The sequence below is a fragment of the Balaenoptera acutorostrata genome, chromosome 5 (genome assembly GCF_949987535.1).
Source record: "Balaenoptera acutorostrata chromosome 5, mBalAcu1.1, whole genome shotgun sequence".
Lineage (NCBI taxonomy): Eukaryota > Metazoa > Chordata > Mammalia > Artiodactyla > Balaenopteridae > Balaenoptera > Balaenoptera acutorostrata.
In genome coordinates, this window is record NC_080068.1 from 66,905,274 (window position 1) to 66,926,919 (window position 21,646).

A 21,646-nucleotide genomic window follows, 5' to 3' on the forward strand; every position below is an offset into this window, starting at 1 on the left:
ATGAAAGCACTAAATTCCCAGACAGTAATCTGGAACAATAAGTACATACTGGGGTATAGGGTCATTCTACTACTTAAATATTTTGACAAGCCATGACCTTAAATAATCTCCCCAAATTAAAATTCAAGTTGTCCTTTTAGCTTTTATTGAAAGAAGCCATTTTAAAATCTTTATTCACGTAACCTCTGGCTACAGCCAAGTGAGGAGATTGGCAGATATGCTCCCCAAAAAGCAACTATAAAGCTGGACAAAATTGACAAAAATAACCATTTCAACACTTTAGAAATCAACTAAAGGCATATAACTATCTGAAACATGTTTATTTTTTTTGTTTTTATTTTTTTTAACAGAAATATGTTTACATTTTAAAAAACTGCTGAATTTTGCTTTAGAAAAGGGAATATGTGGCATTCTAGCCAGCAAGAAGGGCCTACAGCTCCAATAGCCTGAGGTTGCTATGGTGAGGAGGGCAAGCACATTCCTGACTGACCTTGAGGCTATGTGCATGCATGTAAGAGACACAAAAGAGCCCATGGAAAATAAAAGCTGGATCAGACTTGAAAATGACCTAACTTTAAATGAGCTCCCCTATCCACACACAGATCCATCTATACAGACAATCTGTCCAGTCACTGGTTGACGTCTGAGCTATGCAGACATGAGGCGACCCTTAGGAAGTAAGACTTAAAAATGAAAACAAGAATATGTATTTTGGGACTTCCCTGGTGGTCCAGTGGTAAAGAATCTGCCTTACAATGCCGGGGACACAGGTTCGATCCCTGGTCAGGGAACTAAGATCTCACATGCCGCGGGACAACTAAGCCTGCATGCCACAACTACTGAGCTCGTGCACTTCAACTAGAGAACCTGCGTGCTGCAAACCACAGAGCCCACGCACTCTGGATCCTGCACACCACAACTAGAGAGAGAAAAACCCTCATGCCAAAACTAGAGAGAAGCCCGCGGACCGCAACGAAAGATCCCGTGTGCTGCAACTAAGACCTGATGCAGCCAAAAAAAAAAAAAAATGTATTTTAGGGAGTTCCCTGGCGGTCCAGCAGTTAGGATTCCAAGCTCTCACTGCCAAGGGCCAAAAAAAAAGTATTAAATTAAATTAATTTATTTTTTGGCCATACCATGCAGCTTGTGGGATCTTAGTTCCCCCACCAGGGATTGAACCTGGGCCACGGCAGTGAAGGTGCTGAGTCTTAACCACCGGATCGCCAGGGAGTTCCCAAATACCTATTTTAAAAGCCAACTGAGCAGTGGCATCAGTGACCATACGGGGGAGACAATTTACAATGCAGGGGACCCGGGTTCGATCCCTGGTCAGGGAACTAGATCCCACATGCATGCTGCAACTGAGAGTTCGCATGTCACAACTAAGGAGTCCGCCTGCTGCAACTAAGGAGCCGGCAAGCAGCAACTAAGGAGCCTGCCTCCTGCAACTAAGACCTGGTGCAAAATTAATTAATTAATTAATTAATTTTAAAAAAAGAAATATATTGTTATATCAAGAACATGATATCTGCCTGAAAATAGAGGTTCCAAATACATGAAGCAAAAATGGACAGAACTGAAAGGAGAAATAGACAACTCAATGGTTTGAAATTTTAGTGCCCTACTTTCAGTAATTCATTGAAAAACTATACAGAAATCAATGTGCATATAATAAAGAAGACTTGAATAACATTATCAGTCAAATTCCATATGTAGAACACTCCATCCACCAAATGCAGAGTACACATTTCCTAGGATAAGTCATATGCTAGGCTACAAAATAAGTCTCAGGAAATGTAAAATGTGTTGATGAAAAATTAGTCAATCTAAGAAAGAAATAAAGAATGTTCTTTGAGCCAAATTGAGGATTATAACCCGGGAAACAGTCTTTCAGAAAGATCTGAGGACCCTTCTGCCTGTTAGAAGTCAAAGCACAATTATGTACGTTTTCGAGACAAAGAGTTATACATCGAAGTGACATATTGATAGTTTACATAGTCTAGATCTGCACATATAAGGCAAGTAGTGGGTCATTGTGACCCGTCACAGGATTAAGAAAGGAATGTTATCTTCTAAGGATTACCTTGTTGGTGCGAGGAGAAATTTGCTTTTTATGATGAAGCAGGAATTTCTGTGTCTTCTAAGGTGGTCTGGTTAATGTATAATGCAGATGCACATTGCACCGTAAAGCGAGGGTAGTGAGGCCCAAATGGGCAGAGAAAGAATTTTATGTTAAAAAAATTTTTTTTGTCCTGCCTTAAAAATAATTTTATTTCATCAAATGTGACTAAGTGGGATTTGTCCCAGGAATGCACATTTGCTTTAACATCCAAAAATCCACTGATGCTATATACTAGATAAAGAATAATGGACAAAAAGCACATAATTATGTCAGCAGATGCAGAAAAATTATTTGGCAAATCCAATGCCAATGATTAAAAAAAAAGTCAACAAACTAGGAATAGAAGGGAACTTCCCCAACATGATAAAGGATGTCTACAAAAAGACTACAGCTAACATTATAATTGAATAAAAGACTGAATGCTTTCACCCTAAGATTGGGAACAAGGCAAGGATGTTTGCTTTTTCACTTCTCTTCAACATTATTCTGGTTGTTCTAGCCAGTGCAATAAAGCAAAAAGGAAGAAAGAAATTAAGCACCCACACTGGACAGGAAGAAGTAAAACTATTTGCAGACGACATGGGGGAACTACTAGAACTAATAAACAAGCTCAGCAAGGTTGGAGGGTACAAGATCAATATGCAAAATCAACTATATTTCTACATTATAGAAAAAAAGCCCAAAAATGAAATTAAGAAAATAATTATATTCACAATAGCATCAAAAATAATAAAATAGGAATAAATTTAAAGAAGAGCAAGGCTTGTACGATGAAAACTATAGAACATTGTTGATAGAAATTGAAGAGCTAAATAAATGAAGAGACATTTCATGTTTATGGATTGGACGTCTCAATATTGTCAAGATTGCAGTTCTCCCTATAAGTTAAACCCAGTCCCTATCAAAATCCTGATAGACTTTTTTGGGGGAGAAATTGACAAGCTGATCCTAAATTTTATATGGAAATTCAAAAGCTAGTCCTGATCCATACAATAGAATAAAAAGTCCTATGGTCTGAGTGTTTGTGTCCCCCCAGAATTCATATGGGGCCTTTGGGACTGCTTAGGTCATGAGGGTGAAGCCCTCATGAATGGGATTTAGTGCCCTTGTAAAAAAGACCCCACAGAGCTTTCTATCCCCTTCCACCATGTGCAGACACAGCAAGAAGTCTAACCTGGAAGAGAGCTCTCACCAGAACCTGACCATGCTGGCACCCTGGTCTTGGACTTCTATCCTCCAGGAACTGTGAGAAATAAACTTCTGCTGTCTATAACCTACCCAGTCTACAGTATTTTGTTATAGCAGCCTGAACAGACTAAGACAAAAAAGAATGAACTATTGATACATACAACATGAATCACAAAGTATTTTCACTGAACATACAGTCAAAGATGCTAGGTCAAAACAGAATACATGTTGTATGATTCCATTTTTATAAAATTCTAGAAAATGTCAGCTGATCATCAGTGACAAAAAATAGATCAGCAGTTGTCTGGAGGAGAGGTCCAGTTGGAGGGAAGAATTACAATGGTACATAGGTGATTTTAGGGTTGAAGGATATGTTCATTATCTGGATTGTGGTGATGGTTTCACTGATAATATATCTCAAAATTTGTATTGTACACTTTAAATATGTATAGTTTATTGTATGTCAATTATATTATCTTAATAAAGTTGTTTTTTAAAATCTTTATTCATTGTTTTGCTTAGGCACTTCCTTAACACTTTTATATACTTTTTCTACATAGAAATAATGGGAAAGGAAATGTAAATTCATTTTATAGATTTTTGTCCTTGTAAACATTTTTGTCTAAAGTGCATAATGAAACATAATTAATATTTGCTTATTTTTTACTGAAGCAAAATTTATGTCCACATTAAAAATGTAATGCTGCTTCAGTAGTTTTCCAAATATGATTTGCCATTTAGTAAACACAGCCTTAATTTCCTTGTGAGCTCCCAATGTTAAGCTTTGGACTAATCACTACAGTGTGTTGTTTTGTTTTTTTTTTAAAGAAGTGATGGGAAAGAAATAATTTATTTTTAATGTATCTACAGGCAACACCGACATTGCTTAGAAGATTTGGATCTCAGCGTATCAAGTCAACTGTTTTATCAACCAATACTTCTCTTCGAGTATTGGCCCTTGGTGGCGAAGCATTTCCATCATTAACTGTTCTCAAAAGCTGGAGAGGAATAGGCAATAAAACACAAATATTTAATGTTTATGGTATCACAGAGGTATCAAGTTGGGCGACTTTTTACAGGATACCAGAGAAAATTCTTAACTCTACTTTGAAGTAAGGGTTTCAGTTACTTCAGGGTAGGGTAGAGAGAAACTGTTATTTTTCCAGTATCTTAACACAAATAGTATTTTTGATAGGCACTGGAGTAATATTTTATAAACACTATTTTATCTAGAATTTTAAGCTGGGAATCCAGAACCTTTCTTATTTTAACTGGTGCTACAGATCCTGCTAGAGGTTTTTGTAACTAAACAGCAATGAATAACATGATAACTTTTCCACCTAACCTTTTCCTCTTGTCAATCTTTGAATTATAACAAAAACTTTATTTTTCTTTATTTGGTACAATGTGATTTAAATACACTGGTAAATTTTCTATTCAAATGAAAAATTTTAAATTTGGTTTGGGTTGTTGTGTTTTCATAGATGTGAATTGCCTGTACAACTGGGATTTCCACTGCTTGGAACAGTAGTTGAAGTCAAAGATACTAATGGTTTCACAGTTCAAGAAGGCAATGGCCAAGTATTTTTAGGTTGTTTTACATTTGTTGATTGGGAATAATTTCTTTTTTTTTTTCAAGAAAAAAAATCTGATGGGTTAATTTTATTCTTTCCTCAATTATTCTTAAGTCTAGTATTCTTTTCAGTGATGGTAATTTTTAATCTCATCCTCACAGTCATGAAACATTTAATTAGTTACCATAATTATTTCAGATAACAATGTCTGATACTCTAAGAGAAGATATAAAAGTAATTTAGAAACTGTAAATTGGTTGTTTGTATTTCTGTTTATAGCCAAAATTCTATTTAATTAGTATTTTAAGAATATTTTTAATCATGTATTTTTAGAACTAGACTGTGTTTCATCCCTTTGCTTATTTTACTAAGGTTCTTATTGTATATAATTTTATCAGATAACATTTAAAAGTGAATCCCCCTTTTTATATAAATATTCAAACTTTGAAACTTAGTAACTGAGCTTTTGGAGGTGTTCTGATTTCATGGTTTTTAATATATTTTCCATGAATTTTTAAAATTACATTGTTGTTTATATCTTGTGAAAGGTGGCAGAAATAGAGTATGTTTTCTTGATGATGAAATGACAGTACCACTTGGCACAATGAGGGCCACAGGAGACTTTGTGACTATAAAAGATGGAGAGATATTTTTCTTGGGACGAAAGGACAGTCAGATCAAACGTCATGGCAAACGTCTTAACATTGAACTTGTGCAACAGGTAGAACTGTTTAAATATTAAATATCTATTAATATATGTAGGTACTAGAGGCAGCCATAACTACTTTTCTGTTCCAGGGTTCTCTGTCAGTATTATTTAAACCTAAGACTTTTGTGTTAGTGATGAATTACAGTAGAAGATATGGATAATACATTGTGCACTTTATTCTCAGCATGAAGAGTTGTTTTTTAAATAAGTGACAAAGTGGATTTTGATAACTATGAAAATAAGTTGACTTATTTTGCTCTGGGAGCTATTATTTTTGGAAAACATTAAGAACCCTGTGTGCTGGTAATAGTAATAGTAGGAAACAATTTTTTAAAAATCTCTAGTGAATTACAGATTTTAATTTGACTGTATTGAATGCAGAGTATTTAGGAAGTTTGTTTTTAAATGTCCTTATTGGCAAATTGAGATAATCTCTCTCATAGGTTGCTGAAGGTCTTCAACAAGTGGAGTCTTGTGCAGTTACATGGTATAATCAGGAAAAATTAATTTTGTTCATGGTGTCCAAAAATGATTTAGTAAAGGATTACATCTTTAAAGAACTGCAGAAACACCTTCCAAGTCATGCAATCCCGGATGAGCTTGTGTTGATTGATTCTCTACCATTTACATCTCATGGTAAAATAATTTGAAGCAGCTATGTTTCAGTGCCAAATGATACTAATTGTATTAACTAGTTTAAAGGCCACTTAAATCCTTATTATTATAAGTAATACTAATATATATTGTGGTAGACCCTCTGTTAAATACTTTGTATAATTAACTCATTTTATCTCCAGAAACTCCTGTGAGTAGGTGGTATTATTCCCATTTACTGATGTGGAAAATAAGGCTTAAGAGGTTAAATAATTTCCCCAAAATCACATTGCTAGTTAGTAGTAGAGTTGAAATTCTGTAGGACTGTTTGACTTCAAAACATGTGCTCTTAATCACCATAGTCTATTACTTTCCCAATTTCATCTTTATTTAATATTTCAGAATGTGGTTATTGCTCAGTAAATAGTACCATTTTTTTTAGCTCTTTAAATGAGAGCAACATTAGCCCCTCCTTTCTTTTTTTTTTCTTTTCTTTAAAATTATTTATTTTTTGGCTGAGTTGGGTCTTTGTTGCTACACGCGGGCTTTCCCTCCTTTTTTTTTTTTTTTCTTTTTTAAAAATTATTTTTGGCTGCGTTGTGTCTTTGCTGCTGTGCGCGGGCTTTATGTAGTTGCGGCGAGCGGGGGCTACTCTGTTGTGGTGCACTAGTGTTGCGGTGAGCAGGCTTCTCATTGCGGTGGCTTCTCTTGTTGTGGAGCACGGGCTCTAGGCTCGCAGGCTTCAGTAATTGTGGCTCGCGGGCTCCAGAGCACAGGCTCAGTAGTTGTGGCGCACGGGCTTAGTCGCTCCGCGGCATGTGCGATCTTCCCAGACCAGGGATCGAACCGGTGTCCTCTGCATTGGCAGGCATCGGATTCCTAACCACTGCGCCACCAGGGAAGTCCCTCTTTTCTTCTTATCTGCTACCCACTACATTCTGGGTAGCATGGGACTGTCTTCTTGATTATTGATTCTGCATGACAAACTTTTATAGGATTTTCTAACCTTAACAATGAAAAATGTGTGTATTGTGACTAACAAAGACATGAAGGGGTCAAGCTGAAATTTAAAAATTGTTATTTCTCTTTTGTATTAAGGCAAAATTGATGTTTCTGAGTTAAATAAGATTTATTTAAACTCCATAGACTTGAAGTCTGAGTGTAAACTCAATGGAAAAGAGGAACTTTGGGAAAAATTACATCATTTGTGGAAGGTACAACTTTTAAGATACAAATTTGTTATTATAAAGAGGTCGTTGTATATCTTCAAGGAATGTAGCATCCTAATAAGTCTGATAAAATTTTCTAAGAATGTTACTGCTGCCCAGATGTTAAGTAGTATAGCTTTGTTTTATTCAATTTGTATTCAAATAAGGGTTAGGTTCTCTACTGCAAGATTAGATTAAGCTCCCTATATAGAAATTTATTGGAAGTGAGGTAGTCATAAAAGGCATGAGTAGACAAAACCTCTCTTGACATAACTTTTCCCTAAGAGGGTCAGTCAAGTGCAGTAACACTTGTCAGAGTTGAAAAAATAGCCGAATCTTGCTGTACCACAATCTGTGGTATAAAGGCTTAACATAATTATTCCAGAAGAACTTTCAGTAACAACATGTATGTTTCTGCTTAAGGAAATTTATATATATATATATATATATATATATATATATATATATATATGTATATAACAATAAAAAACTTATTTTAAAATATATATATTTTATTACCTATGATTTACAGGTCAGTATAATTTTTCTTAGATAAAATTTGGAGTTTTCTAAAGGGTTCTAACAAGAGGATGTAACTGTACAGTCTTGTCTGAAAATAGAGGATATCTAGATAAAAGTAATATCCACTTCATTTTTAGATTCTTGGAAAATAATTTCGGTTTATGTGAAGTTAATGAAAATAATTATTCCTGTATTATAGAAACATCAGATATTAATATCTGATATTAAATCAGGTGTTTTTATAATTCCATTCCCTATTGTATGGGTAGAAAAACTGCTCTAAAGGGAAGTATAATTTGCAGTTCTAGGGTAGTTTGTGACAAAATTGGTAGCATAATGATGGTCTCCTTTACTATACAGAAAATAATTTTAGAATTTATTTTAATTGTTAAAAACTTTATTTTGTGTGTGTTTTGTGTTCATCTCATTAATGTAGTGACCATCATCTATATATTAACCTTTAAATGCTGAATTCTTTTGGTTTTAGATCTTTAACTTCACCATATTTCTCACTTCTCTACTCTGTAGTCTGTTCTGAGTCTCTCAGAAGACCCTTTGGAGGTTCCTGATGAGTCACTCTTCTTAAATAGTGGTGGAGATTCTTTGAAGTCCATACGGCTCCTCAATGAGATTGAAAACCTTGTTGGCACATCAGTACCTGGGCTTCTGGAAATTATTCTTAGCAGTTCTATTTTAGAGATTTACAATCACATCCTTCAAACAGTGTTTCCAGATGAAGATCTGACATTTAGCAAGAAGTATGCCACAAAAAGAAAATACAGCGATGTTAATCAAGAGGAAACCAGTGGAAAATCTTTACATCAGGAATCTGTCATGCCTTTAAATTGTGACAACGAGATCAATGCTTTTATTGCCCTGAGCCGAGGGAGTCAGATTTTGTCTCTGAATACTACTAGGTTTTTAACTAAGTTGGAACATTGCCCTTCAGCCTATTCTTCTGATTTAATTTCACAGACTAACATTCAAAATATGAAAAGCTTAAATCCTCCAGCTCTTATTGGGAAGTCAAAAGATACGTCCTGTGTTGCAGAAGTTTCTGAAGAGGAAACATCTGTGATGGGGGCTGAAAAAATGGAGTTTCATGTGAGGTGGAGGTCAGACACAGGCAAATGTGTGGATGCTTCACCTCTGGTTGTAATACCAGCTGTTGATAAGTCATCTGCGACTGTGTACATTGGCTCCCATTCTCATAGAATGATGGCAGTTGATCTTTACTCTGGAAAGGTGAAATGGGAACAGATTTTGGGAGATCGCATTGAATCCTCAGCATGTGTATCTAAGTGTGGAAACTTTATTGTAGTGGGTAAGTTTCTGAATTTGATGTTTATAGAGTTAAATTTAATTACCATATGATAATGCTAGTAGGGCCAAGTTAAATTTAAAAAACCTATGTATAGTAGGTTTGGTTGCTGTCAAAGAATAATAGTTAACCACATGCTGATTCACAGTGTGGGCCTTGGGTCAGAGTTTCTGGATTTGAAGCTAGCTCTAAAGCTGTTACCAGCTCTGTGACCTTCAACGAGTTGCTGAACTTCTTAGAACTTCATTTTTCTTATGAGTATATGGGCATAATAAATAAAACATGGTGCTGCATCACAGATTATCCCCAGACTTAATGGTTTAGACTAATAAACATTTATTTATTTATTTATTTATTTATTGGGATATAGTTGCTTTAATAAACATTTATTATCTCACAGTTTCTATGGGTCAGGAATTTAGGAGGGGTTTAGCTGAAAGTTCTGGCTCAGGGTTTTTCATGTGGCTGCAACCATCTGAAGGCTTGACAAGCTGGAAAAATCTGCTTCTAAGTTGGCTTACTCACACTGCTGCAAACAGAAGACTTCAGTTTTTGCTGGTTTTTGGCAGGAAGCTTCAGTTTCTTGCCACATGGGCTTCTCCATAGGCTGCTTGAATGCCCTCACAACATGGAAGCTAACTTCCCTCAGAGTGAGTGACCCAAGAGAGTGATTGAGGAGGAACGCAGTACTTTTAGTGTCTAAAGTTGTATACCATTATTTGTGCTTTATTCTGTTATTAGAAGAACATCAAGTCTGGCCCACACTCAGAGGGAGGGGAATTAGCTTCACCTGTTGAATATCTCTTTGAGTATCAAAGAAATTGTGGATATATTTTAAAACTACCACAATAATCATAGAGCTTTTGAGAGAATTGAATGAAATGATTGCTTGTGAATCCTTTAGTACATTGCTAGGGACAGACTAAGTGCTCAAAGAATAATAGTTAACTACATGCTGATTCACAGTGTGGGCCTTAGGTCAGAGTTTCTGGATTTGAACCTAGCTCTAAAGCTGTTACCAGCTCTGTGACCTTCAACAAGTATTAGCTACTACTTTCTACTCAGTTTCATTAAGGTGTAGGTGACTTTTACTTTACAAAGATATGGGGGTCTAGGCATAATGTCTCCTCAACTACCACTCTCTTTTTACCCCCCAAACTACATCAAGTTTTACTTTAGTGCTCATGGCATCTGTTTACCAAAGCTTTTCAGACTAAGTGCTTAGGAATATATCTCCCTACTTATGTTATCCTGGCTAGAATCTACTTGAATCTGAGTTTGATTCTTCTGTATTGAAAACCTACATTTTGAAAATTATACTACAGGAAACTTTAAGTTATACATGTGAATGATCATGAGTAATCCCTATCCATGAAAGTCAGCTCATTGAGGTTACTGTTTGCATTCCAAGTGTCTAAACCCAAAGCCTCTGGCACGTGGTGGTCACTTAGTACTTTTTTCTCTTTTTAAAAAAATTTCCAGTTTTATTGAGATGTAATTGACATATAACATTTTATTAGCTTAAGGTATACAATATAATGTTTGATATATGTGTATATTGCAAAATGATTACCACAGTAAATCTAGTTAGCATACATCACCTCATAGAGTTACAATTTTTTTCTTGTGATGAGAACTTTTAAGATTCACTCTCAGCAATTTTCAAATATACAGTTCAGTGTTGTTAACTATCACTTAGTACTTTAAATATTTGTTATTAATATAATATACAGTAAAACCCTTTTTAGTATACAGTTTTGTATTTTGACAGATACATACTATCATGTAACCACTACCACAATCAAGAGTCCACTGCTCCATGGACTTCCCTGGTGGTGCAGTTGTTAAGAATCCGCCTGCCAATGCAGGGGACACAGGTTTGATCCCTGGTCCGGGAAGATCCCACATGCAGCGGAGCAACTAAGCCCGTGTGCCACAACTACTGAGCCTGTGCTCTAGAGCCCATGCGCCACAACTACTGAAGCCCGCACGCCTAGAGCCCGTGCTCCGCAACAAGAGAAGCCACTGCATTGAGAAGCCTGTGCACCGCAAGGAAGAGTAGCCCCCACTCCCCGCAACTAGAGAAAGCCCGTGCGCAGCAACGAAGACCCAACACCTCCAAGATAAAAAATATATATATATGTGCATATAGTAGCACTTCTCTGTGAGCATTACATGAATTAATAGATATAAAATTCTTAGAGTAGTATCCTTCACAAGGTAAAAGGTCAATAAACATTTGGTCATTGTTAATGTTAGCATTTCTGGAACACCTACTATGTGCTGGGCATTTATCCTAATTATCACAGTAACCCTGATGTAGATGTATCCACATTCAGCAGAAAGATAATCTAGGCCCAGCGATGCTAGGTAATTTGCCCAAAGGATGGCCATGACAAGATCTGAATCCAGGTCTGTCAAAGCCTCTTTCTGCTGCAACATGCTCACGTTCACTGTTTTCCTGGTAGTGAAGCACTTTATGGTACTTTTTTTAAAATGTAAGGTGTACCTACTAAATAGGTTTTTTACACAAATGGTTGCTGCTTTGCTGAAATGTAAATCGAGCCAGACATAGAGCCTAAGTACACATGAAGAACATCGAATATATATTGTCATGATTTTAGCCAAATAATTATTTTCCAGTGACATATCTAAATCTCATCTTTTGTATTTTGTTTCCCAACAGGCTGTTACAATGGGTTGGTTTATATTCTGAAGAGTAATAGTGGAGAAAAATACTGGATGTTTACTACTGAGGATGCTGTCAAAAGCTCAGCAACTGTGGATCCAACCACAGGACTTTTTTACATTGGCTCTCATGACCAGCATGCATATGCTTTAGATATATATGTAAGAATTCACTTCATCAATTTCATACCATAAGCATAGATAGAAGAGTGTGAAACTATCAGGTGGTGGTGACTAGGGGAGCAGGTATTAACTATTCCCAAGTTTGTGATCTGGGAAGTTTAAGGGGTTAATTAACAGCCATAATATCTTAAGACAATTTTAACTTCCTTACCGAATTTTCACAAATAAATTTGCTACTCAGAGTTTTGAAATATAAGGAACTTAGAATGCCATCTTGACAATAGAGAAGAATCACAAAAATATCAGTAAGAACTGATTACATAAAATTTTTAAATTTAAGAATTATAAAATTAAAAAGAAATAAGTTGGGAAAAGTTTTTGAAACAAGTGTGACAGAGTTAAAATATTTATAAGTATAAATTAAGAGCAAATACAAATTAATAAGAAAAATATAAAGGTCCAGATAGAAAAATAAACAAGGGATATAAATGCACAGGACCCCAAAGAAGAAATAGCTAGTAAATGTATTTAAATATTTAATATGTTTAAGAATCAAAGGAATGAAAATTTAAAACTTTGAGATAAAGAAGCAAATGTTATTAGATTAGAGGGTAGCATTAAATGCTGATGAGAATGGTGGGAGGTGAAGCCTTCGAGGAAAACAATTTGACCATAGGTAACAATTTCATATCCTTTGATTCAGTAAAATTCTTCTAGGAATCTATCCTGGCAAAATAATCAGAAACATGGACAGACATATGCACCAAGATGTCTATTTCCAAATTGTTCATAACACCAAGCAATTAGTTCCAGACAATTTTCAATGATAAGGTAGAGAGAGAAATTATTTTGTGTTCATATGGGATATGATCCATTAAAGTAACATTTAAAGAGTTTTACAAAATAAGTGAGCTGAATTAGATACAAAGTGTATGATATTCAGAATGATGATCTCAAGCATATTAAGCTGTGTGTGGGTGTGCATACACCAAAAAGATCACAAGGGAAAATGCTAAAATGGTAACAGTGGTAATCTCTGGGTATTGGCTTTTGTCATCTTTTTATACTAACTTGATTCTCCACAGTGAGTATATATTATTTTTATACTAAAAATAAAAATTATATTAACTGAGATAGACATAACATCAGGAGGGACAGGATGTGTATATTTTGTTAATCACCAGCAGAAACCAATTAATTTGCTTTCTTTTTCTTTCTTTTTTTTTTTTAATTTGCTTTCTTATTTGCAGAAAAAGAAGTGTGTTTGGAAGTTGAAATGCGGAGGAACTGTTTTTTCTTCTCCTTGTTTGAGCCTGATTCCATATCACTTGTATTTTGCTACACTGGGAGGACTTTTACTGGCTATAAATCCTGTAGGCATAAAAGAATATTTATTGATTTTATTACCTATTTTTCTTTAATAGTTTTTATTTTTGCTTTGAATTCTGAAAATTTGAAGTAGATTTCAGTTAGATATAGTCCATACATTACTGAACCAGAATTCATTAAAAATGACTGACATGAAGTATAGAAAGATGAGAAAAATCTAAGTTCTGTGTATGTCTTTTATCAGTTTTTTATTTTATTTTATTTTTTTGGCTGTGTTCGGTCTTCATTGCTGTGCATGGGCTTTCTCTAGTGGCAGAGAGCGGGGGCTACTCTTCATTGTGGTGCATGGGCTTCTTATTGCGGTGGCTTGTTGCGGAGCACGGGCTCTAGGCGCTCTGGCTTCAGTAGTTGCAGAGTGCGGGCTCTAGGCGTGGGCTTCAGAAGTTGCAGCGTGCGGGCTTAGTTGCTCCGTGGCGTGTGGGATCTTCCCGGACCAGGGATCGAACCCGTGTCCCCTCCTTTGGCAGGCGGATTCTTAACCACTGTGCCACCAGGGAAGTCCTATCAATTTTTTAAGTTGGCAGACTGTTCTCAGTCCTGTCAAGAACTTCGTGTCCATTCTAAGGATGGAGTTTATGTGCTAGTTATTTCTTTCCTGGTTTTATTGCAAGTTTTTATCTTAGCATTCATAAGTAGCACTCATTAATTTTATAGCTGTGTATATGTGTACTAGCTTCATTTATAATGTCAGCATGCCATTATAGCATTTTCTGGTGTTTATAGCTTTACCTCTGGGAGGTTTATGAGTTTATTTTATAAAGGGTAGTTGATTAGTAGAATGATTTAAATGCTGTGAATTGCTTTTGCCCATGACAGGCCACTGGGAAGAGAGTTTGGAAACATTCCTGTGGAAAGCCACTCTTTTCTTCTCCACGGTGTTGCCTGCAGTATATTTGTATTGGCTGTGTAGATGGGAATTTTCTCTGCTTTACTCACTTTGGAGAACAGGTAAAAATTTCTAGTTCTGTTTTACTTACATTTCTCAAAGGCATAGTAGCTGGTGACAACTGAAGTAAAATTTTAAACAGTATTCGAACCATTGTGTTGAAAAATAATTCTATTTTATTTGTCAAACCACGGGTATTTAAATTTTAGAATGACGCTATAATAGATTTAAAAGATTCTATCCAAACATTGTTTTACTTTTGCCATTCTCCTCTCACAATTTAAAAAATGTTATCAGTTTTTAGCCAACTTTATTATAACCTCTATTCAGATTGTGAACATTGAAATAAACTCCTGCTTTTTCTATGAAAACCTAAATCTGTTACATAACCCAATTTACATCGTATGGAAGTTCCATCTTCAACTTCATGATCGGCAGGGTAGGCTCCTTCTTTCGTTGGGATAATAATCTCTACTTCTTTACCCATAAGTGACTATGGCACAACTTCTGTGTTTTTGATTTTGGGGATTATTTTGTGGACTTGAGAGTGTACTAGCTCCAACATAAGTTAGCCCATTGCTGGCTAGAGTTGACTCTGGGTGCTTTTTATTCTACATTCACCCCTCATAGCCTAGCAGTTTCTTTTGTTCTGTGTGACAATTACTCTGTGATGAAATCTTTTATTAAGTTCACTTAATATTTTTTATTTACAAAGTAATTTGAATATATTCTCACCTTTGGATTTCTAAAAAGAAGGAGCAAATGCTATTACCCCTTTTTTTACCTTTTCTGAATGAACCAAAGAAAGATTAAAGTGATTTTGTCCAAGTCAGGGACAGAATTGAAATTACAAATCATATTTCATGAATATACCCACTCTTTTTATTTTGCTTTTACTATACTGCTATTACTGTGGATTTGTAAACACTATCTTAGACTTAGGCTTTTTCTTCCTTGTGTGTTTTCTTTAAAATATGGCTGACAGGTTAATCTATAGTAGCTTTGAAATAAGCAAAGTGTATATATCTACAGGGTAGACACACAACTCATAGCTCTTTGTTTAAAGCTTTAAATTATTGCACATAAACTCTTCTTTTCAGCCTACTTACCCCCTTATTCCTCCATTAGGAGACCAGAATAAGATACAGTTTTTAATAAGATACACTGAAAACTGTGTAGTTTTTTCTTTGAAATAAGTGTCTCTGAACATATTAGTAATAACTTTTGAATGGGGTTCGAAATGAATTTTACTTCATAATATTATGCATAGCGGGGATTTATGTAATAAGGACACTGGTGGGTTTTGTGCTAGATTTTACCATTGGGACAGAGGTCTAATCTGAGGGTGCTGCTTTTGGGAGAAAGCCATTATTTTCTCTATGTATAGTTACCATTCAGTAGCTTGCATCTCTCACATTTTATTAAGAATTTCAAAAAGCTTTACAGAATTGTTGAAATGAGATGAATGAATTATTTTTGCCTTTATCACCCTTCAGATTTGGCAGTTCTCTACCAATGAACCAATCTTTTCATCCCCATGTACCTCAGCATCAGAGCAAGAAATATTTTTTGGTTCCCATGATTGCTTTATCTACTGTTGTAGTATGAAAGGTCACCTCCAATGGAAATTTGAAACTACTTCAAGGGTGTATTCAACACCATTTGCTTTCCATAACCACAACCGTGGCAATGAAATGTTGCTGGCAGCAGCATCTACTGATGGGAAGCTATGGATCTTGGAATCTAAGAGTGGAGAGTTGCAAAGTGTGTATCAACTTCCTGGAGAAGTTTTCTCTTCTCCTGTGGTCTGGGAATCAATGCTTATTATTGGATGTAGAAATAATTATGTTTATTGTCTGGATTTATTGGGTGGCAATCAAAGATAATGAAGTACAGTCCTTGCTAGAATATATCTGTGAGATGTTTGAAAATAGTTTACATTATGGAGCATGTGGATAGTCTCATTTTATGTTAAAGATTATATTTTGTTTAAGAAACTTGTCTATTACACTTTGTTGGAAAACAACCGTATTTTACTTCCTATAGGAGCAACAAATGCTTTTAAAAGGAATTATAGAACAAAACACATCAATATGTTAAGTGGCAGTTTCTTTTAATTAGGCTACAGATGTTCTACTTGGTTTTTTTATAAAAGACTTCTGGGAAAAAAGATCAGAATATACTTGGTGGGTTAAAAAATTAGTCTGTGATGTAATACACCATTCACTCATTTATACTGAGATTCATAACAAAAGATTTTCAAAGAAAGGATCTATTTATCAAATTAGTTTCCATAATTTAAAATTTTTTATTATTATTATTTTTTAATTATTTATTTATTTGGTTGCACCAGGTCGTAGTTGGGGCAGGAGGGCTCCTTTAGTTGTGGATCACGGGCTCCTTAGTTGCGGCACGTGGCCTCCATAGTTGCAGCTCGCCAGCTCCTTAGTTGTGGCACATGGGCTCCTTAGTTGTGGATCACGGGCTCCTTAGTTGTAGCATGTGAACTCTTAGTTGTGGCATGCATATGGGATCTAGTTCCCTGACCAGGGATCGAACCCAGGCCCCCTGCACTGGGAGCAGGGAGTCTTAACCACTGCGCCACCAGGGAAGTCCCTGTAGTAGTCTCTTATGATCTTTCATATTTCTGTGGTGTCAGTTGTAACTTCTTCTTTTCCATTTCTGATTTTATTGATTTGGGCCCTCTCTCTTTTTTTCTTGATGAGTCTGGCTAAAGGTTTATCAATTTTTTTTTAATCTTTTCAGAGAAGCAGCTTTTAGTTTCATTTTATTGTTTTTTAAGTCTCCTTCATTTATTTCTGCTCTGATCTTTATGATTTCTTTCCTTATACTAACTTTGGGTTTTGTTTGTTCTTTTTCTAGTTTAGATGTAAGGTTAGGTTGTTTGAGCTTTTTCTCATTTCCTGACGTAGGCTTGTATTGCCATAAACTTCTCTCTTAGAACTGCTTTTGCTGTGTCCCATAGATTTTGGGTCATTGTTTTTCATTTTCATTTGTCTCCAGGTATTTTAAAATTTCCTCTTTGATTTCTTCAGTGATCCATTGGTTTTTTAGTAGCATATTGTTTAGCCTCCACATGTTTGTGTTTTTGCAACTTTTTCTTGTAGTTGATTTCTGGTCTTCTAGTGTTGTGGTCAGAAAAGATGCTTGATATGATTTCAATTTTCTTAAATTTACTGAGGCTTGTTTTGTGGCCTAGCATGTGATTTATCCTGGAGAGTGTTCTATGTGCACTTGAAAAGAATGTATTCTGCTGCTATTGGATGGAATGTTCTAAATGTATTAAGTCTTATCTGGTCTAATGTGTCATTTAAGACACAGTGTTTCCTTACTGATTTTCTGTCTGGATGATCTGTCCATTGATGTAATTGGGGTGTAAAACTTCCCTACTATTATTGTGTTACTGTTGATCTCTCCCTTTATGTCTGCTGGTATTTGCTTTATGTATTTTGGTGTTCCTGTGTTGGTGTTTATATATTTACAATTGTTATGTCTTCTTGAATTGATCCCTTGATCATTATGTAGTGTCCTTCTTTGTCTCTTCCAACAGTCTTTATTGTAACATCTATTTTATCATATATAAGTATTGCTACTTACCCTGGCTTTCTTTTGATTTCCATTTGTGTTCAATACCTTTTGCATCTCTTCACTTTCAATCTGTGTATGTCTTTAGATCTGAAGTGAGTCTCCTGTAGGCAGGAAGGCGGGATATGTATGGGTCTTTTTATTTATTTTTTAATCCATTCAGCCACTCTGTGTCTTTTGATTGGAGCATTTAGTCCGTTTACATTTAAAGTAATTATATGTATGTTCTAATTGCCATTTTGTTAATTATTTTAGGGTTTTTTTGTAGGGCTTTTTTGTTCCTTCTTTTGTTCTCTTGTGATTTGATGACTATCTTTAGTGTTATGTTTGGATTCCTTTTCTCTTCTTTTGTGTATCTATTATAGATTTTTGGCTTGTAGTTACCATGAGGTATTTATATAGTAATCTGTATTTATACATGATTGTTTTATGTTGTTGATCTCTTAATTTCAAATACATTTTAACAATCCTGCATTTGTATTCTCCTCCCCTCACAATTATTATTTTTGGTATCATATTTTACCTCTAATTGTTTTGTGTATCCCTTAACTGCTTATTTTAGATATAGATGATTTTACTACTCTTTTAACCTCCCTGCTAGCTTTGTGCATGGATGATATCCTACCTTTACTGTATGTTTGCCTTTACCAATGAGTTTTTTCATTTCATAGTTTTCATTTATCTAGTTGTGGCCTTTTCTTTTTCGTTAAGAGAAGTTCCTTAAATATTTCTTGTAAGTTTGGTGGTGCTGAACTCTTTTAGTTTTTGCTTGTCTGTAAAGATTTTGATCTTTCCATCAAATCTGAATGAGAGCCTTGCTGGGAGTATTCCTGGTTGTGGGTTTTTTCCTTTCATCACTTTAAATATGTTGCCCTTCTGGCCTGCAGAATTTCTGATGAAAAGTCAGCCGATAGCTTTATGGGAGTTCCCTTCTATGTTATTTGTTGTTTTCCCTTGGCTGCTTTTAATATTGTCTCTGTCTTTAATTTTTGACATTTTAATTACAGCATATTTTAGTATATTCCTCTTTGGGTTAATCTTGTATGGGACTCTCTGTGCTTCCTGGACTTGGATGTCTGTTTCCTTTCCCAGGTTAGGGAAGTTTTCAGTTATTATGTCTCAGATATGTTCTCAGTCCCTTTCTGTCTCTCTTCTCCTTGTGGGACCCCTATAATGAGAATATTAGTGCACTCAATGTTGTCCCAGAGGTCTCTTATACTGTCCTCATTTCTTTTCCTTTCTTTTTTCTGTTCAGCATCAATGATTTCCACTACTCTGTCTTCCAGCTCACTGATCTGTTTCTCTGTATCATTTAGTCTACTGTTGATCCTTCTAGTGTATTTTTAATTTCAGTTATCATGTTCTTCATCTGTTTGGTTATTCTTTATATTTTCTAGCTCTTTGTTAAAAACTTTTAATTTTTACTCTGTGTATCCATTCTTTTCCCAAGTTCTCTGATCATCTTTACAATCACTGCCCTGAGCTCTTTCTTGGGTATTTGCCTACCTCCACTTCATTTTGTTTTTCTTGTGGGGTTTTATCTTGTTCCTTCATCTAGAACATGTTCCTCTGTTGCCTCATTTTGCCTAAGTTGCTGTTTGCATTTTTATGTTTCTGGTAGGTTGGTTATGTTTCCTGACCTTGGAGAAGTGGCCTCCTGTAGGCGACGACCTATGTGTCCCAGCAGTGCATTCCCCTCTTATCACCCAAGCTATATGCTCTGGTGGTTTCCTGCTATGAGGGCTGTGTGGGTCCTTCTGTTGTGGTGAGCTAACTATGTGGGCCGTCTGGTAGGCTTGGTTGGCCCCTGTTCAGGTTGGTTGCTAAGCCCTGCCCTTTGCAGAGGCTGCTGGCCACTGGTTGGCATGACCAGGTCACAAGGTGGCTGACTGCAGAACCCCAGGGGCCCCAGGGCTAGTGCTGGCTCATTGGTGGGTAGAGTCAGGGTCTAGAAGACACCAGGGCTGTTGCCCATCCTATGGTGGGTGAAGCCAAGTCCTGGGGTTAGTGCTGGTCTACTGGCACGCAGAGCCAGGTCCTGGAGTCTGGATGCAAGGCCAATGGTCCCAGAGCTGTTGTCAGATCGCTGGGGGGAAGGAGGAGGGGCTGTTCCTGACACAGTTGGGTATGGGGTTTGGGATGTCCCAGAGCTTATGTTGGCCTGCTAGTGGCCAGGGCCAGGCCCCAGGCCCAGATAGTCCCAGGACATGGTCTGGCCTACTGATGGGCTGGATGCATCTGCAGCCTGTGGGAATGTGGTTTTCTTTTTTTTTTTTTTGGAGACTAAAGCTTTTTTAAAATTATTTATTTATTTATTTATTTATTTATTTATATTTATTTTTGGCTGTGTTGGGTCTTCGTTTCTGTGCGAGGGCTTTCTCCAGTTGTGGCAAGCGGGGGCCACTCTTCATCGCGGTGCGCGGGCCTCTCCTGTTGCGGAGCACAGGCTCCAGACGCGCAGGTTCAGCAGGTGCGGCTCACAGGCCCAGTTGCTCCGCGGCATGTGGGATCCTCCCAGACCAGGGCTCAAACCTGTGTCCCCTGCATTGGCAGGCAGACTCCCAACTACTGCGCCACCAGGGAAGCCTGTGATTTTCTTGCATCTGGTGTCTGCCCTCTGGTGGCTGAGGCTGGTCCAGAGGCTAGAACTGGCTGCCTGGACAGCACGGCCAGGGCAGGGCTGGGTCTTGGGGCTAAAAACCAAAGGGAGGATTCGACAATGGCCCTTGCCAACACCAATGTCCACGTGGTAGAAGGAACTCCCAAGAATGGCTGCCGCCAGTGTCTATGTCCCCAGGGTGAGCTGCAGCTGCTTCCTGCCTCTTTAGAAGACTCTCCAAGATCAGCAGGTAGGTCTAATCCAGGCTTCTATCAAATGACTGCTTTTGCCCTGGGTCCTGGAGCATGTGAGATTTTGTGTGTGCCCTTTAAGAATGAAGTCTCTCTTTCCCCCAGCCCTCTGGGACTCCTGAAAGTAAACCTGACTGGCCTTCAAAGCAAAATGCTCTGGAGGCTTGTCTTCCTGATGCAGGACCCCTGGGCTGGGGAGCCCGATGTGGGGCTCAGACCTCATAGTGCTTTGGGAGAACCTCTGCAATGTAGTTATTCTCCTATATTTGGGTCTTCCTTCCAGGGGTATGGGACTTGACTATATCGCAAATCCTACCCTTCTACCCATCTTGTTGTGTTTCCTTCTTTATGTCTTTAGTTGTAGAAGATCTTTTCTGGAAGGTTCTGGTATTTTTCATCAAAGGTTATTCTGCAAATAGTTGTGATTTTGGTGTGCCCATGAAAGAAGGTGAGCTCAGGGTCTTTCTATTCCACTGTCTTGGCCTCCAGAATGAATTTTTAAAAGAATATTGAGTCTCTTGCAGAATTACAGAGAGGGCTAGAGCTATATACAGCCGGAAACAATGAATGCCTGAAATATCATTTCGGCCAGAAGACAGCTGCTGTCCTTGAGGCTCTAAATGCTTACCTTATGGCTGACCCCACTAATGCTGGACACTGTTTCCTACCACTGCCAGACTTCCTCACAGTCCCATCTTTTGGTCAGTTGCTCCCAAACCACAGTCCCTTCCAATTTGAAGTGAAACATGTTGTTATGCCCACGAGAGAGTATAGGAAGGCACCTAACAGGCATTTCAGCTGTGGTAGAAGGTGAGTGCTGCCCTCTACCAAGACCCACAAGGTAGAGATTTCCGCAAACACAGAAA

The 21,646-nt window shown here is 36.9% G+C and overlaps 1 protein-coding gene across 6 annotated transcripts in view; it reads left to right on the top strand.

The window, feature by feature from the left end:
* Window positions 1-20,195, top strand: part of AASDH (aminoadipate-semialdehyde dehydrogenase) — a 37,854-nt gene extending 17,659 nt beyond the window's left edge. For all 6 annotated transcript variants that reach the window (XM_057546810.1, XM_007165286.2, XM_057546812.1 and 3 more), the window contains 10 exons: window positions 4,181-4,422; window positions 4,795-4,901; window positions 5,433-5,605; window positions 6,037-6,229; window positions 7,286-7,401; window positions 8,446-9,241; window positions 11,925-12,088; window positions 13,300-13,422; window positions 14,255-14,386; window positions 15,821-20,195. In XM_057546810.1, the coding sequence (XP_057402793.1) occupies window positions 4,181-4,422; window positions 4,795-4,901; window positions 5,433-5,605; window positions 6,037-6,229; window positions 7,286-7,401; window positions 8,446-9,241; window positions 11,925-12,088; window positions 13,300-13,422; window positions 14,255-14,386; window positions 15,821-16,210 (2,436 nt within the window). In that variant the 3' untranslated portion in view covers window positions 16,211-20,195. The remainder of the gene's footprint in view (window positions 1-4,180; window positions 4,423-4,794; window positions 4,902-5,432; window positions 5,606-6,036; window positions 6,230-7,285; window positions 7,402-8,445; window positions 9,242-11,924; window positions 12,089-13,299; window positions 13,423-14,254; window positions 14,387-15,820) is intronic.
* Window positions 20,196-21,646: the final 1,451 nt, after the last annotated feature.